Raw genomic sequence first — 18764 nt, forward strand, 5'->3', positions numbered from 1 at the left:
AAACGCCACAATTACCTTTCCACACTCCTTCCCCTTTATTCATGAAACACCAAGATATCCACAGACTACTTTAGCAGCTCCTTTCCCTCAGACCTCTTTTACTGGAGGGGTTGATGAAGTGTGTACCTAACCCCTCCAGTTCCCTCTTTCCTTGTAGACCTCTTTTAATGAAGGGGTTGATGGAGTCTAATTCTATCCCCTACATTTCCAAATCTCTCCTTCTCTACCCTAAAACCAACTATCAAATCATGTGAGGACAGTAAGGTTGAGCTAAAAACAGGCCACCTCTCGATGGGCCCAAGATATTCACAGATTTCAAAACGACTTCCCCTGCCTGTCTTTTCTAGTAACTCGCGGTTCCTTGTATCTTTCTCCCCGGGTTCCAACTTCAAGATTACGTGAAGACAGGAAGATGAAGCTAAGAACAGGCCGTCTACAGAAGTTCCCAAGATATTCACAGCTTTCTTCGCAACTCCTTCCCATGTATACTTCCATAGCGACTCCTTCCCATGTATATCTTCTACAGTAACTCGCAATCCCTTGGTATCCTTCTCCCCGGGTTATCTTGAAGGACTGATCCCCTTCTTCGCCAGCAGGTGCCTGAGCTTCTGCAGGTTGGTTCTGGTGATGGAGTCGTCGGGTTTGAGTCTAAGGGCCTCCAGGTAGCTAGACTCAGCCTCCAGGAGCTTGCCGTTGACGTGCAGCATCGCCCCAAGGTTCATGTGTGAGGTCGCCTCCTTGGGAAATAAAAAAGTGCACCCTGGAATTACTGACATTAACGATATGGCGGGCTGTGTATGAAAAAAATGTTGCTTTAATGTCACTTGGAATGATTATACTGTATCATCGTCAGAAAATAATACCTTGTGTTCCCTGAAATTACAGACATCAGTGCATGACACGGGTGATCATGTGACAAAAAAAAAATTGCTTGAAGACTGTCATAAAAAATTAATCAAATTGAAAAAAAAAATGCTGTCATTATAGTAATTTAACTGAAACAAAACAAATCTCAAGAAAGGTAACTTTACTAAAATAAGAACAATGTTTCTTGTAAGTAATCAGTCACTAGCAAAGGTAAACTGTCACAAGAAAAGTAATTCACAAGAAAAATATGATCAGAAAAATGGCCCGTCCCTTCAGATAGTGAATCAGTCCGTTACCTGAGGCCTAAGATTGACTGCCAGACGATAGTATTCCTCTGCCTGCTTGTTCCTGCCGGCCTGCCTGAGGGTGTTGGCGGCGTTGAAGATGATCTCGTATTCTGAGGGAGCCAGCTGGGCAGCCTTGACGTAGTGCTCGGCAGCGTCGTCGTGTCTCTCCACTTCTGACAGGAACTGGCCTACGGGGGAGAGAAGAGAGAAGGGGTGGGGGTTAGGATGAGTGATATTGGTGTGATATGTGTTGCTTTCGTTGCTGCTGTCGTGGTTGTATTGTCGTTCTCATTATTTTCACTATCGTCGACTACATCGTCGTCGTCATTATCATTACTGAAAGGAAACAGGGACACTAGCTATTGTGTTATTCTGTTGGTATCTATAATTATCGTCGTTGTTGTCTTTTCGCCATTATTTTTATCATCATCACCATTGCCATTGTAGACTCATGTGTATAATTACTCCTTTCTTTTCTTCCGTTCCCATCAGGTCCTTTCCTAATATTTCTTCTCTTCTCCTCCTCTTCTTCTCTTCCCTTTTCTTCCCTACCTCGCCCTCCCGCCTCCCCCTCCTCTCGATCCATCACTCAAATTACTGTCATTTGGCGGGCCCCTCCTCCTGTGGGGGGGGTGAGGAGGGGGGGTTGGGAAGAGGACAGAGGGAGGGAGAGGGGAAGGGGAGAGGGAAAGGAAAGGAGAGTAGAGATGGGGGAAGGATGAGTAAGGAATGGAGGAGAGGAGAGGGGGAAGGGAAGAGAGGGGAAGAGGAGAGAACTATGGGAGGAGAGTGGGAGGAGGAGGGGAGGAGGAAGCTAGTTAGGAGCCCTCTGTTGGCGTGTGTGTGAACTATTCAGCCTTATTAACCCATTCAGTCCGACGACCTTTTTATTTTTTCATTCTTGCCATCTTCAGAAGGTTTTAAACTTGGAGACACTGCGAATTGTAGATTATCTGTATCGCCATGGAAAATCAAATTCGAATTGATTTCTATTAGCGATTTATTCTGATTATTACGTCACAACATTTTTCTTGCAAATATACTGTTTATGTCTACTTACCACTAACGTAGATAAGAAAAAAAGTGCGAGGAGTGCAAGGGAGACTAGAGAAAAAACAACGTAAAACCAAACCAAACAAAGTTGGACTGCAGAATGAAATTAGCCTGGGGAACAGTGCGAGTATTCTTGAGGGTCTGTGTGAGGCTTGGAGCACCTCTGACTCAGTGATTAATTTGTGCATATTATACTCCGTTTACTTTAACGTGGCAAAGATCTATAGTCCTCAGTTAGCAAATAATGTCAAAGGAGTGCCGGTGCTGTTACCATTAACCCTCTGACGGGCAGGATAAGTCTAGAATTATGTCCCTCCTAACCCCTGACGATTTCATTCAGCTGACTGTGAGGATAGGAGCCTGAGAGTGTTAGTACTAGTGCCATTAATCGTCTGATGGTGGGGACAGTTCTAGTACACCATCCCAGCTAACCCCAGACGATTTCCTTCAGCTGGGAGTGAGCCATAGGAGCGTGAGGGAGGAGGGGGATAGGGCTACTCAAAGGTCCGTGGAACAGTGGGCTGGAGGGATGAGGGGTAATGTGTGTGTTTAGGTTCCCACGCATACATATTATTGCCTATATACATACACAAGGCCACAAGGAGATTGGCGTGATTTATTTCCATCCTCATGAATTTTCCGGGAGGGTTTCAGGGACATACATACATACATACATACATATCCATACGTCCATCTATCCATCCATCCATAGATACATACATACATAAACATCCATACGTCCATCGATCCATCCATCCATAGATACATACATACATTCATACATCTATCCATTTACACACACACACACACACACACACACACACACACACACACACACACACACACACACACACACACACACACACACACACACACACACACACACACACACACACACACACACACACAGCTGTATATTATGCGTCACAGGCGAAGAATGTAAATCCTTTTCTTAATGTTCTTTTTGATACTGTTTTGACTGGAGAGAGAGAGAGAGAGAGAGAGAGAGAGAGAGAGAGAGAGAGAGAGAGAGAGAACGTACCTAGCAATAACTAGACAAAAAATGAGAAAGAAATAATTACGGGATCCTACCCACTAATTCCATCCCGTCCTGGAGACACCGATTTCCTCCTCCCCTCCCCGTCTCTCTCTCTCTCTCTCTCTCTCTCTCTCTCTCTCTCTCTCTCCAGTCTGTGCGTGCAAGCCTCTGACGGGAACTGCGTGCGTGCGTGTGTGCGTGTGAACATTGGACTTTATAAAGATGGAGCTGTGGTACCAATCCCAGTGTTAGGGGCGGGGGCAGAGACAGGTTGCGTGCGTGTGTGCATGTGTGTGTGTGTGTGTGTGTGTGTGTGTGTGTGAGAGAGAGAGAGAGAGAGAGACTTCATATATGTCCGTATGCATGGCAAGTTGTATGCCTGCATCCTAACGCTGCATCATGTGAGGGGGGCGTCGACCAAAGTACCCTCAGGTATTTATGTCCCTATTCAGCAACGACCCCTCATCCCATGATACATCACCCTCCCTCTTATACTCCCTCACTTTATGCCTCCAACTACTGAGTCTTCCTCTTCTTCTCCTTTCAGCCTACTCAGTCATGTACGCTTTTCTGCATGAAGGGGTTTTCATATTTCCCCCGAAAAAAAAAATAAATAAAAATAAAATCATGTGTTTTCCTCCTGCAAAAGATGTCGTTTCTAAAAATTGTTAAAAAAATGAAAGGGGAAAAAAAAAAGGAACAAAGGCTTGATAACTGTATTTTGGACATTGGCAAGCAGTCCAAGAAGAATGCTTTCGTTTGGATTATTTTTTTTTACTGATCTTTAAATATAATTGGGAAGATGGGTGTTTCGACGACTGAACATTCTTCTGTGTGTGTGTGTGTGTGTGTGTGTGTGTGTGTGTGTGTGTGTGTGTGCCATTTTTGTGAGGGGGGGGGGTTGCGTGCGGGCTGGTGCAAGGAAGTGGCAGTAACGGGAATTACTTTTGAGAGTGAGAGTAATTTTTTTCTTGTGCCTCCGGTCGGGCGGGAGTGGAGAAGCGAGAGTGACGAATAACTGTAATGAACCAAAATTACGCAAACCCATAAAACTCCCAGAAATAGCCTGACAGAAACAAGAGTCAAAGAAAAAAAAAACACAAAGGGTACCGTAGTCAATGGAGGAGCAAAAATGACGAATATTTGTTATGAAACCATTTTACGTAAACTACAAAAATTTTCTTTGTTTGTCCGTAGCGGGAATATAACTTTTTTTTTTTGGAGGGGGGGGGTGACTGAAGGTGACATGGACGAGTAACCATTATGAACCGAAATTACTTAAGCTCCTAAAATTTTTCATTACTCTTATGTTCATGAATAAATTATCGCATCTATCTTATTTTCGTGGTTATGTGACTTTCGCACACACACACACACACACACACACACACACACACACACACACACACACACACACACACACACACACACACACACACACACACACACACACACACACACACACACACACACACGAAGGAATGAAGGAAAAGAAGCAGTAGAGAATGAAACACAGGGACAGAAAGATAAATGAGAAAATTGACAAGCAAATGATTTGGAATGCAAGAGAGAGAGAGAGAGAGAGAGAGAGAGAGAGAGAGAGATAAGAGACAACGAAAAAGGCACAACAGAGAGGATCAAAAGTGGAAAAGGATAGTAATTTAAACAGGCGTAATAACCATATGAAGAACAGGAAGACAGCAGGTGGGCAGAGAAGGGAAAAGAAAAAAAAATAGAAAGGAGAGGAAAGGGAAAGAGCAGAGGAGAAAAAGAAGGATGAGACAGAAAAAAAAGGAAATTAAGAAGAGATTGATAGGTAAAGAACAGCGAAGGTGACAGTGAAAACCTTAGGAACACCATCTTGCAAGGCATAAGTAGAAGGGTTAAGGGTGGAGAGAAGGAGGGGTCACCTGGAGGCAAGTGAGGGATGTAAGGGAGGAAAAGAGGGAGGGGTCACCTGGAGGCAAGTGAGGGATGTAAGGGAGGAAAAGAGGGAGGGAAGGAAGAAGGAAAATGAGAGGATTGGAGGGAAGGGGAGAGAGGGAGGCGTGAAGGAAGGAAGAAAAGAGGAAGGGATGGAAGAAGGAAAGGAGAGGGGTTTGGAGGAGCGAGTGAAGGAGGATACAGCTGAAGGGAAGTGAGGGGTGTAAAAGAGGAAAAGAGCGAGGGAAGGAAGAAGGCAGGAAGAGGAGCTGGAGGAGGGGAGAGAGGGAGGGATCCAGGAAGGAGGAGAGAAGACAGGAAGAATTCATGAAGGGTTTAGGTCTAGGAGGAAAAGAGAGAGAGAGAGAGAGAGAGAGAGGGAGAGAGAGAGAGAGAGAGAGAGAGAGAGAGAGAGAGAGAGAGAGAGAGAGAGAGAGAGAGAGAGAGAGAGAGAGAGGACTGGAGGCTAGAGCAATTACCCAACTTAACGACATTTCCCCGAAACTCAACGACAGGTGATTAGACAGGCATGGGGGAGGGGGACAGGAGGGGGGGGAGACAGTAGGAGGGGGGAGGGGGGACAAAGACAGGTACGGGAATAACGTGGCATACATAACAGGACAGACAGACACGGGGTGGGGGAGGGGGAAGGAAGGGGAAAAAGGACAGGGAGAGTGTGAGAAAAGAAGGGGAAAAGGAGGGAGGGGAGGAGGGGACGACAAGCAGGGGGAAAAGAGATGTGGGAGTGGAAAACAGAAACAGGTTGGAGGGGTGAGGGAGAAAGATCCGTAGGGGAGAAGAGGGGAGGAGAGAATAGACAGGAAGGGCAAAGAGGGGAAAGGGAGACGGAGAGACAAGTACAGGTAGAAGGGAGGAAAAGGGGAAAAGGAGAGGAAGCGGAATAAGGAAGGAAAAGAACAAGCAGGTAAGAAGAGGGGGAAGAAAACAGATAGGCAGGGGGAGAGAGGGTGTGAGAGATGAGGACAGGGGGGAGGGAAGGAGAGGGATGAGGGGGGCGAGGAGGGGGGGGGGAGAAAAAGACCCGTCACCTCCCCGTCCCTCTCCTACATAACAGGAAGAAGGAATGATACCGGAGCCAAATTGGTTTATAATTGTCTCCCCCTAAACCCCTCCCCTACTCACCTCAAACCTTCCCCCTCCCCCACACCCCTCCCCTACATCTCCCCCTCCTCAGACCCCCCCAGACCCTCCCACTGACGGTATAAATTTGTTTTAAATTACACCAATTTTTTCCGAACCCCTCCAAAAACTGACGAGCCAAGATACGATTTTTGTTTTATCTTAACCTTTGAATCTCTTTAGCACGATGACGCATTCTTATATAATCCCTATAACCTCTTCACTACTTCGACTTAATTTTTAGCTCGTCCAAACTGACAGACGATTTTTTTTTCTCGTTTTTCTGTACAGACTGTGAGACTTTTTCTGACTACGAGGGGTGATACAGCCTTCAGTAACCCCTTTGATAGTAGAAACCCTCCCTAAATTGAAGAAAAATCGTCTTATGGAAACCAAATTTAATCAGAAAATCTGTCAAAGGTTAACACAGCGCTGACTTTTACATCTGTGCAGCAATCAGACGCTATTTCTCGCCCTGGAGCATTTTGGTGGTAGAGAGAGAAATGAAAGCTAACTCAAACCCATCCTGTCTGTAATGCCTCTCCTCAGCTGAATAAAATCGTCTGGAGGTGAAAGGAAGGAAGCATTACGGACATCATTATCATCATCATCAGCAGCAGCAGCAGCAGCATAATCATCATCATCATCATCATAGTGAGGAAGGCAAATGCAAAGCCACTTATCGCCAAGGCGACATCTCTCTCTCTCTCTCTCTCTCTCTCTCTCTCTCTCTCTCTCTCTCTCTCTCTCTCTTCCGCGACTCTTTTTCCCAATTTAAATATATGTGCCCCGGGGAGGTATCGGGTGAGTGGGCCGTCAAGAGGAAAGACACGAGACCGAGCCCCGGTTGTTGACTAGAGACACGCAAGCCTCGACCAAAGGAATGTGAGGCCCCTCGAGATAGAGAGAGAGAGAGAGAGAGGGGGACCCAAAAATAGTAGATAGACAGATTTATTTACTTATTGACTGATTGACATAAATAGATAGACAGATGGAAAGCAAGATGCATAGATAGATAGATAAATGGACAGACTGACTGATTGAAAAATTACGAACTGAAAGAGGGGGATGAGGGAAAGACACACACACACACACACACACACACACACACACACACACACACACACACACACACACACACAGAGTTCGCTAAATATTCAGCTGTGGTCGAGGAGTGACACTGGGAGGAGGGGTGGGAGGGAAAGGAGGAGGAGGAGAGGAGGAGGAAGGAGGAAGAAAAGATGGAGGGAGGTAAGATGGAAGGGAGAGAAGATTGGAAGGAAGGAGAAGCAGACAGGAAAAAAATAAGATCAGAAGGGGGTGAGGAAGAGATGAAGATACTGGATGGAACGAACGTGGATGGAAGAGGAGATTGGAGGAAAGGAGAGAAGAGGGAGGAAGGAGGAAGAAAAAGTGGAGGAAGGTAAGATGAAAGGAAGAAGGAAGAGAAGAGGAGGGAGGTAAGATGGAAGGAAGAAAGGCTTGGATACAGCCTTCCTTAACCCCATCACAGCAAGAGATCAAACTAAGATGACTGTCTGGAAGGAGAAAGAAAATGATCTAAGAAAAATAAAAATTAAGGCGTCACCGTACTGAAAGGGTCAAGATATAAGGTACGTCGTTTCAGAGTTCTACGTCTTGTGTTCCGAAATGTTAAGTATGAAAAAGGTCGTGATAATTTTTTGGCTACTCTTCACTAGAAATATTAATAACTGGACGACTGTGCTCGGTTTGTTTTCATCTGACAGAATTGGGTCACGCCTAGGAATAAAAGGTTATCTCGTGGGTATGTGAAGGTCGATGAGCTAACTGCATTGGGAATGAGTCTCCTTGGTTACTAGTCAAATCACCCCTCCAGTCTGACGACACCTGGCAGTCAGTGGAGTACAAAGGGATTACGGATATTTCTCGGTTAAATACATTGTCGTAACTCATTCTCCCTGACGATGCTTTTTCAGACGATTTTTCAGACTTCATGCTATTTATTTTAGACCAAAAGATTTTTCAGACTTCAGATTTTTTTTGGGGGGAAGGGAGAAACTTTTGCAGTGACGAGGCTTGAAATAATCGCGATAAAATTCCATCACAGGTGTCTCCCAATCTTAATGATAACAGGTATGTGGAGGTAACAGCATGGCTAAAGGTGTTAAAACTAATCACGAAGAAGATTTAACCTGTGTGTGTGTGTGTGTGTGTGTGTGTGTGTGTGTGTGTGTGTGTGTGTGTGTGTGTGTGTGTGTGTGTTTGTGGAAAGAATAGAAAAGAGGATGCGAGGGAGAAGGGATAGGGAGAAAGTGGAAGGGGAGAAAGAAACAGTGGGGAAGGGAGGAAAGGAGGCAACGTGCAGAGAAGGGGGGAGGGGAGGGAAGGAAGGAGGGGAGGGAAGAAGGGAGAGAAGGTGATTGCTAGGTGGCGGTTGGCGGGAGGAAGGAGTTGAAGGGAGGGAACAGAAGGGGAGGAAGGAAGGAATGGGGGTAGAGAGAGAGAGAGAGAGAGAGAGAGAGAGAGAGAGAGAGATAATAGAAGGAAATGAATGAGCGACAGATCTATTGATATTTATTTATTCAGAGTCTTAGACAAAGATAACAAGCAACTAGGAGGGAGGAAGGGAGAGAGAGATTATGAAGGGAGGAAAGAAGAGATGAGAAGGGAGAAGAGGAGGAAGGGAGGAAGAGACAATGATAGTGGGAGAGGAAGGGATGAATGGAGGGGAGGAAGGGATTGATGAAGGGGAGAAGATGGAGAGAAAGAAGACAGCATGGACGAAAGGAAAAGAGGGAGAGAAAGAAAAGGAGGGAAGAAGGGAAGAAGGAGGAAGGAGAAGGAGGAGGAGGAGGAGGAGGAGGAGGGATGGAGAGGTGATAGTTATGGGGGGGAGGGTTTGAAGGGAGGGGGACAGCTGAAGTGGCCTAGGGGGGGACGAGGCTGTTGTTGTTGTTGTGGTCTTTGTCTCCGGTTCGGCACTGCCACAGAAATCCGGCTCGGCGCGACGGTATAACTCGGCTCTGTAATTTTGAGGGTTTGTAATTTTATGGACATATAATTCGGCTCAATGATGATGATGGTGATTATTATTATTATTAGTAGTAGTAGTAGTAGTAGTAGTAGCAGTAGTAGTAGTAGTATATTATTATTTCCTCAACGTCAATATTTTTTTTCTTGAATTTGTTTTTCGCTGATAATTTCATGCACGATCTTTGTTATTATCCATTTTTTTCCTGTGTAAAATGTGTATTAATTATCCCCTAATTATCCGCCTCTTAGATACTACTTTACCATAATTTCCTTCTTGATAAACGAACAACTTGTCTTCTGATAATTTGTTAGATGTATTTTTCGTTTGTTAATATTTGTTCGTGAGTTTTATTACTTTTGTTGTTATAGTAATTGGGAAGAGAGAGAGAGAGAGAGAGAGAGAGAGAGAGAGAGAGAGAGAGAGAGGAAGTAGAGAAAAAAAAAAGACATCTCGAAGGGTACTATTTTCGTGGGTATTGTGTGGATCGCAACCGAACAAAGGCACTGCCAACCCTGCACCCTAATTTTGGAGGGGATTGACAGGGTGACGGCAGGGGAAGGGGGCAGAGGGGCTGGGGAGAGGGGGAGGGAAGGTGAGGGGAGAAGGGGGAGGGAAGGATAGAGAGGAGGGAAAGAATAGGTAAATTGGGAAGGTGATGGTGGAGGTGAGGAGCAGGTAGGGGGAAAAGGTGAGGTTGAGAGAGAGAGAGAGAGAGAGAGAGAGAGAGAGAGAGAGAGAGAGAGAGAGAGAGAGAAGCGTAAGGAGAAGGGGGAAATGAGACAGGGATGAGAGGAGGGAGGAGGGCAATGGGGAGGGGAGAAGGAAGGATGAGGGAAGGTGAGAGAGTGGAGGGAAGGCAGAGATAGAGAAGGGAGAGAATAGGGAAGGCAGAGGAAGATGAATGAATTAATGGAAAGGGTAGGTGAAGAGGAGGGTGAGGTAGGAATGAAGGGAAGGGGAAGGTGGAGGAAAGGGAGGCAAGGGAGAGGGAAAACGGTGGAGGAGGAGGGTACGTTGGGGAGGAAAAATAAGAAGGAGGGGAGGAATGAAAAAGGGAGGAGAGAGAAGTGAGGGAGGGAGGGGTGAGGGAAGGTAATGGGGAGAGGGGAAAGGAAGGGAAGGTAAAAACCAAGGAAACATAAGGGGCAGAAAGAAAATTGTTCAGTTGATTGTCGAGAGAGAGAGAGAGAGAGAGAGAGAGAGAGAGAGAGAGAGAGAGAGAGAGAGACAGGCTTATGATTTACCCTGAGACCTGAAGTTGATTGGAGATTGGCTGAGTCTCTAGGAGGAGTAGGAGAAGGAGGAGGAGGAGGAGGAGAAAAAAGATAAAAACGAAGAGGAAAAAGATAATGGAAGAATAAGAGGAAAAAAGGATGAATTAGAAAGAACTAATTCTACCCTCTGAGAGAGAGAGAGAGAGAGAGAGAGCGCAAAAATAAAAGCGAAAAAAACAAGAGTCCAAGAAAATAACAGACTGAGAATTATAACACTGATTAAATCGCTGGACATCCCCCCTGCCTTTGTTCTCTCTCTCTCTCTCGCCGTGTCATTAAGTGAGATAGAGTTAGAGATAGAGATTAGAGAGAGCGAGAGAGAGAGAGAGAGAGATGCGAGGATGATAAGAGGTGCAATTTTACGCCACTGCGCGTTTCGCTGCGACTCTCTCTCTCTCTCTCTCTCTCTCTCTCTCTCTCTCTCTAAAATAAAATAATTTAGTGTGAATAAAAATACAATCTGAGAGGAATTATGTACTATTCTCCTCTTACTCTAACCTGGCCCAAAATTTCCATATCTCCATCTTGAATACCGAGTTGTAAGCAGTAGAGTAACGCTAGAATATGAGCCTAGTCATGAAGAAGTGATATGGGAAAGCGTATCGGCATAGGTCTGTATTTTCCAGCCAGAGAGTCTGAATATGATCCTAGTCACGAAGAAGTGTAATGGAAAGGACGTAGACCCGCCCCACCATCTTTTCCGGCCACTGAGCCAAGCTAGAATAAAAGGAGTATACCGGAGATCTAAGCACAATATATCAGTCGGTAGCAAGAATGAGATTTAAAAAAAAAAAAAAGAAAGATGTCAGTAGAAATGTCAGTAGATAAAGGCGATGGTTTCTTATCTCTTCCCGAACAGAAGTCTGGCTAAAGGTGACTAAAAAGATAGATTACACTAAGACATCACAATAGAGAAAGGGATAAGTGGTAAGTGGTCTCTTGGGCAGAATATATTTATCTGTGAGTAATGATAAATAAGACAAATGAATAAATATGAATAAGTAAATAGGAAAATAAAAAAGTCGCCGCGGTCCTGCAAGTCTTCCAAGTACAGAAGGTAAAAAAATTGAGAGAGAGAGAGAGAGAGAGAGAGAGAGAGAGAGAGAGAGAGAGGTGTAGGATCCCGAGGCTAGGCTAACGGAGGCCAGTAATTTAAGGGTAGATGACCAGCCCTCTTCCCTTGGTGGCATTACGTGGGCGAAAAAAAATCCTCCTGTTGCCTCTTGGGGATCGAACCTACAGTATGCACGGCCGTCACTCCGACCGGAGCATTCTAACCACTGTACCACCAGGAGGACAAGCTTATTTATGAAGGCTCCCTGAAGGACTCCATTTGGTGGCTTCTGTTTGGGTTGTCACTGTTATCGCGGGTTGAGGTGTGTGGGGATATTTGAGAGAGAAACAGAGGTGCAAGCTTCTCGAAATGACACTAGGATAATAGCTACACAGATTAACACTTAGGTTCTTTTGACGTACTCAGCAAAATATAATCGTCTAGATTCGAGTACTAGAGTTGTCCTAACCATGAAAGAGTTTGTAGAACACGGTGTCTGAGGCTATAGACAGCGATGTGGAGAGGGAGACGTTTACCATTTCAGGACAATGACTTAATTCTTCCCTTCTCCGGACGATTTTATTCATATTATGGATGGTTTTAAGTTGGGGGTTAGACACAGCCTTCATCAACCCCCTTCCATACGAGAGGCCTTTCCTCAGTTTAATGTAATCGTCTGGAAGTACAAGTAGAAAATGAATAAAAAATGGGATTGAAGGGTTAGTGGATGCCAGTGGTAAGGTAACAAACAACAAAATGGAAAACTTTACGCTTAAGCAACCATTTCCCTGTACTCTTATATCCCATTATTTCTATTTATTTCAGCGCCTATTATTTATCAACGCCTTTTCATTTTTCACCAACGCCCTCATGAAAAAGGGGTGCGAAAGGGGGGAGAGGGAGAGGAAGTGGGCGGTGGTTGGTGGATACCCGCGATCCATAAACAAGAAATAGGCACCATATTCTTCTACCACACACACTGTCTCTCTCTTCCCTTTTCACCAGCTGTACCGTCGCTGTTACCACCCTTTTCAGACCTCGTTAACCCCCAAATTAAACTAACATGGAGGATACGGAGAGGGGGAGGGAGGAAGGAAAGAGTTGGAGGAGGGGAGGCCAAGCAAAGATGGTTGGCGTCACGGGAGATGCTGCCATCTGGTGAGGAAAGATGGAAGTTCTCCCCTCCTGCTCCCCCTCCATCTCCCTACTTCCTCTCGCCATGTCTCCCGTTTCCATTCCATATCTTCTTTTCAGTTGCATTTTCACGCGTTTTATTTCACACCTGTGACTTAAGAGGGTGTATTTTACGACGATTTTTGTTATTGTGGGAGTAAAATTGTGATCAAGACAAATCCGCTGACTGTGCTTGTAGTCACACGTAAACGCAAGCAATAATCTGTGCCGGAATCAGTTAAGATCCTTCGGAATATCTTACCAGGACTCTGCTATACCCAGAAATAATTTAAACCATGAAGCAAGAAGTGAATGCAAAAAAGTTTTCTCCATCTTAGGCAGAAGTGACTTAGTAGGTGACGAATTACACCGTAAAAGAAATTATTGTGTCTAGAGAAAATCATTGCAAAGTTGAAAGTCACGGTTCTGCCTCCGACACAAAATCCCTGACAGATTCTTCTTATACCCCCGAAAACCTTAATATGAAATGTACAGTCTTCGTCAATAATCCGTTTACATTTTGGGGGTTCCGAATTAATAAAGTTTGATGTTATCCTTTCCAGGACTTGAATAGTGCTGGTAAAATTAATAAAGGTCTCGTTAGGCTTGGACACAGTTAATAGAAAAACGTAAAATGACTAATGACGGCAACTGTGCGAGAATGTTAATGATTTTGACCCATTCTGACATGCTACAGTTTTGTGTGTGTGTGTGTGTGTGTGTGTGTGTGTGTGTGTGTGTGTGTGATATACTTAGCGGTGAAGGGCGATATAAAACAGTCGGAAGAAGGCAAGTGAAAAATCAGGCGATGTAGATTTTTTTTTCTTTTTCTAATGTTCGCTGTTCATCAATGGATTTTCATGTAGATCTTTTTTCAGCAATAATCACGCATAGTGACGGGCAAATATTTCTTTACACACGAACTGTCAGAAACCAAAGATGTAGAATAATTAACCATCATCATCACCATCATCACCATCAACATCATCATCATCATCATCATCATCATCATCATCATCATCATCATCATACCCGACCCCATGGACTCAGCACCTTCGACCTCATGCGTAGGTCTGTGGTCTGTCTTAAGAAAAAATACAATCGTCTTGTATTAAGAATAAAACTGGAAAGACCTCCTTGGAATAAAAAGATAATATTGATTAATGGAGATTCGACCTGCATCATTATTAATTTATTTTCTATTTTTTCTACCTCCCTTTCCTTGGGGGAAGCAGCCTAGGTATATAGATAGATAGATAGATTTTTTCTTGCTTCCCCCAGACGGTTTTATACAGCTGAGGAGAGGCTTGTTCTAGTGGACGATTGAACTTAATATATTTCTTAGGTCCTTCATATTCTTGGTACCCTCTCTCTCTCTCTCACCTTTGCTTCAGATGAATAAATAAATATGCAGGAGACATGTAGATAGACAGCGAGATAAAGAGATAGAACGGTAGACAGAGAGACAATCAAATAACTACCGACAGATAAACAGCCAGCCAGACAGATTAACTAGCTTTCCTCCCCCCCTCATCCTCTCAAGTCACCCGTCTTTCTTCTTGGTCTGTCAGTCTGTCTCCCAGGTACAAAACAACACATCTAACTAATTTCCTCACCTGTAGCAAGGAAACTGGTCCTGAAGGGTGCCCAGGTAGTCCAATAATTAACAGGTATATTAGTCACACGCACACCTTAGCATTATCAACAGGGACATGACGAGAACTATTTATTTATTTTTTTCGACATTTCCAGACGGTTTTTTTTTTTCGCCTCAGGATATATCTCAGGCGTTGGAGGGGTTAATGAAGGCTGTGTCAAACTCCACCGGTTCCAAAGTCTGCCTTAAAACTTAACAACATCGTCGCTACAAGGACGTCCATCTTAGTTTATTCTCGCCATGTTCTCAAGACTTTATACAGCTTCTTAGTCGTCATTTACCTCCTTCCCTACTGTCTTCCCTTTAATTCAAGACGATTTTATTCAGTCTGAGATTATTTGGACTTGATAGGATTAGATTTAGTCTTTATTAAACCCCTCCTAGAGGAGCAACCCCCTTCCTCCCCTCCCCCTTTTTTTTTACTATATTCTTGCCATCTTCAGACGATTTTCTTCAGCTTAGACTTTTCGAACTGGAGGGGTTACATATGGCCTTCATTAGTCCCTTCAAACTATACTCGATTCACTTTAACTTAGCGAAAAATACCCGTCTATCCATCTTGAATGCTGAGCTATAACAAGGGATTAGAATTGCTAGTCACGATGAAGTGCTATGGAAAGAATGCACTACGATTTGATGCTAGTCACGATGAAGTGCTATGAAAAGAATGTACTGCAGTGTGATGCTAGTCACGATGAAGTGCAATGGAAATGATGTACTGCAATATGATGCTAGTCACGATGAAGTGGTATGAAGAGGTTGTAGTAATATATGATGCTAGTCACGATGGAGTGCTTTGGAAAGGATGTAGAACTGCAGTTTTGCCCTATTCTGCCATTATGCTGCGGGATATACACTGCAAAAGGACGAAAATTTCCACCTAAGTATAGGGAACGAATAATAAGCCATCTGATGGCAATAATAGAATGAAAAATCTCTCTCTCTCTCTCTCTCTCTCTCTCTCTCTCTCTCTCTCTCTCTCCGCTGGTAGTCATAGCAGAGGGATGGGAGGATGTCTGTATCTACCTGTCTGCCTCTGTCAGTCTTTGTATGTCTGTTTATATATGTGTCAGTCTTCGTATTTACCGCTTAATTTGTATGTTTTATCAGTCATTGTGGGTTTGCATGGTTATCAGTATCAAATTAATTCATCTGTCTGTCTGGTGGTTGGTATATCTATCTTTATCTATCTGTCTGTCTATTAATCTATCTATTGCCAGACGTCTCACCTTGCTAAGGGTGTCAGCAACAAAACATGAACGCCAAATATATCAATCCCTATTCAGTAACGACCATCTTCCTCCCACATTCTTATCTTTAATAACTACACAGGTGTCTCAAAATTTGCTGGAGGTGTTACGTTAATTAGTCAAGTATGGACAGGTGTGGGGAGCGGGTGGGAGGGTTAGGGGAGGAGAGTGGAGGGGGGAGAAGAGGGATGTGAGGGTGGGGGTAAGAGAGAAGGAAAGTGGTGGGGGAAGGAGAGTGAGGAGAGGGATGGGGCTGGGGTTGGGAAGGGTGGGGGAGGAGCGATGGAGATGGTGGTTGAGAGGGGTGGGGGAGGAGAGGGATGGAGATGTGGGTGAGAGATGTGGGGGAGGAGAGGGATGAATGGAGGAGAGGGGAGGGAAAATGGGGGAGAAAAGGAATGAGGCGGATGGAGAGGGGAGGGAGGAATGGAGAGGAACATAGGGGATTTTTTTTTTTTTTAAGAAAAGGGAGAGGATGATGTCAATGGGTGGTGAGAGAGAGAGGTAGGGTGGAGAGAAGATGAGGAAAGAGGAGGGGAGTGGGGAGGAGTTGGGGAAGGTGAGAGGGATAAGGGGTAAGCTGTCTGTGGTTAGGTGGAATAGGTAGAGAGGGGGTTGGCAGGGGAGTAGGAAGGGGAGAGGGGGGAAGGAAATGGGGGTGCGGGAGGTGAAGTAAGGGGATGGGGAAGGGAGGGGGGGCGGTGGGGGTGGGGGATGGGATAGTAATGAAATGGACGATGTTTATAGAATTTTTAGCCAGAAAAGGGCATTATGAGAGGTGTTCAGTTATTTCTGTGTGCGTTTATTATTATTATTATTTTTATTATTTATTATTATTATTATTGTCATTGTTCTCTCGTTTTATCACTTATTTATTTTTGTAAGAAGAAAATTAGTTTAAGTGGTTTCATAAAACTTGTAGGTCATTTGGGGCTGGTCTGGGATGTCTAGGGAGCTGTTATGAGAGAAAGAGAGAGAGAGAGAGAGGGACAAGAAAAGAAGGTGGAAAAAGGCGAGTGTGGGAGAGAATTAAAGTGAAAGAAAGAGCCGGGAGATGGAATACGAGGAGAGACGGAAAAGAAAGAGAGTGAGAAAAAAAGATAGTGAGAGAGGTCGACGCACTGGTATCAGGAGCCAAGCCTGACACCTTACTCTGATGACAGTAGTTCTAATTATGGATCTTAGGACGGCAAGAAAAGGCCCTACCGACCACTCCACAAAGGCGCTTCTCCCACCTGCGCCTCCTCCCTGCCTCGCCCTAGGTGCCCTGCGTGCCCTAGCTCCCTCCTTGTGCCCTAGGTGAGGCTGGAGAGGCCCTGGGGTGTCCTGGGCCCCCATTATATTGAGATGGTCAAATTAACTCAGCCTGACTTTCTTGGAGTGTGTGTGTTTTAATAAGGTGTGTGTGTGTGTGTGTGTGTGTGTGTGTGTGTGTGTGTGTGTGTGTGTTTGGAGGGGAAGGGGAATAAAGGTAAAACACTGATGGGTGAGAAGGAAAGGGTAAGGGATAAGAAGAAAAAATGAAAAAATAAAAGGAGAGAGAGAGAGAGAGTACTTGAGGGAGGGCGGCCTGGACTGCTACCCTAGACGTCGAGCAATAGATAGATAGATTGTTTGATATATTTACACACACACACACACACACACACACACACACACACACACACACACACACACACACACACACACACACACAAAACCGTTCATAACCACTTTCATAAGCTTTCCCCCAAGATAGAAACAAAACCAATGACAATGTAACAATACTGTGTTTATCATTTTTTTTATGCTAAGGAGATGAGGAAAGGAAAGAAGGAATAATGATGGGAAGAAGAAAGAGGGAGTTAAAGATAGGAAGCTAGGAGAGGAGAGAAATGGATGTGGGGAGTAAAGAGAGTGGAGATGAGAAGAGGGAGAAGGAGGCAAAAATGGAAAGAGGAAAGGACATATTGATGAGAAGCTGAAGATAAAGAGGTAAATGGAGAGAGAGGACAGAGATGGGATAAATGAAGAGGAAGAGGAAGAGGAAGATAGTATGTAGAGGAGGACGTGAGGATAAAAGTAAGAGGAAGTGAGGAAGAAAATAGAGGAATAGGCGCAGTGGGAGAAAAGTAGAAATCTGAAGGTAGGGAAAAGAGAACTAATGAGAGACGAGGACAGAATCGAGGACGAGAGGACAGGAGAGATAGCTAGGACGACGGTGATGAAAAGACAAGGAGTGAAATATAAGTGAAGCGAGGACAGGAGAGCTTCAGCGATGCCGGAAGGATAAAGAATAGGATAACAGGAGAGAAACGAGGACAACAGAATGGAAGCGAGGACTAGAGCCCTTAAGAAACCAGTGACGAGACTTGAACGAGAAGATGAGGACAAGACGAATGGAAGGATGAGGTCGAAGACGAGGACGAAGGAACGATGCGAATGACGAGACCGTTGGTGCAGGGAAGGACGATGACGAAAGTACTGAGAAGATGACGAGGAAAAACGAACAGACGCGAGAACGGCAGAACGAGGACGAGGGGACAAGGACGAGGACAAGGGTACTGTAAGGAACAATGGTATTGCTTAACATGTCTGAAGAAATTAAGTGGACAAGTTAGAGGAAAAGCGAACAGAAGCGAGGACGAGGACGAGGACGAGGACGAGGACAAGGACGATGCGAGAGGTGCAGGGAGGGACGATGGTATCACCTGACAGGTCTCCGCGGACCTTCCTCATTTGCAATCAAAATCGTCAAGGGGAAGATCAGGCTCCTCTTCCCTCACCTCTTCTTCCTCTTCCTCTTCTTCCTGTCCATCTTCTTCTTCCTCCCCTTCTTCTTCCTCTTCTTCCTCTTCCCCTGTGTCTCCCTCCTCTTCCCTTATATATCATCTCTCTTCTTCCTCTCTCTCGAAATCGACTTCCACTTCCAGCATCTCTTTTCCTCCTCTTCCCTCACCTCTTCTTCCTCCTCTCCCTCTTCCCTCACTTCTTCTTCCATCACCTATTCTACTTCCTCAGCTTCATTTCCTTTCCCCTTCCTCTACGTTTT

At 44.8% G+C, this 18764-nt stretch overlaps 1 protein-coding gene across 2 annotated transcripts in view; it reads right to left on the reverse strand.

The window, feature by feature from the left end:
- Window positions 1–359: 359 nt before the first annotated feature.
- Window positions 360–18764, reverse strand: part of Tmtc2 (Transmembrane O-mannosyltransferase targeting cadherins 2) — a 234853-nt gene continuing 216448 nt past the window's right edge. The window contains exons 10-11 of one of the 2 annotated variants that reach the window (XM_080279301.1): window positions 1164–1342; window positions 360–734 (exon numbers count right to left, since the gene is read on the reverse strand). In XM_080279301.1, coding sequence (XP_080135427.1) covers window positions 561–734; window positions 1164–1342 — 353 coding nt within the window. In that variant the 3' untranslated portion in view covers window positions 360–560. Of the gene's footprint in view, window positions 738–1163; window positions 1343–18764 lie in introns of both variants that reach the window. The other variant, XM_080279300.1, reaches the window with a different exon arrangement.

The sequence above is a fragment of the Coenobita brevimanus genome, chromosome 78 (genome assembly GCF_032717465.1).
Source record: "Coenobita brevimanus isolate Jiangsu-jjx chromosome 78, ASM3271746v2, whole genome shotgun sequence".
In the NCBI taxonomy this organism is placed as follows: Eukaryota; Metazoa; Arthropoda; class Malacostraca; order Decapoda; family Coenobitidae; genus Coenobita; species Coenobita brevimanus.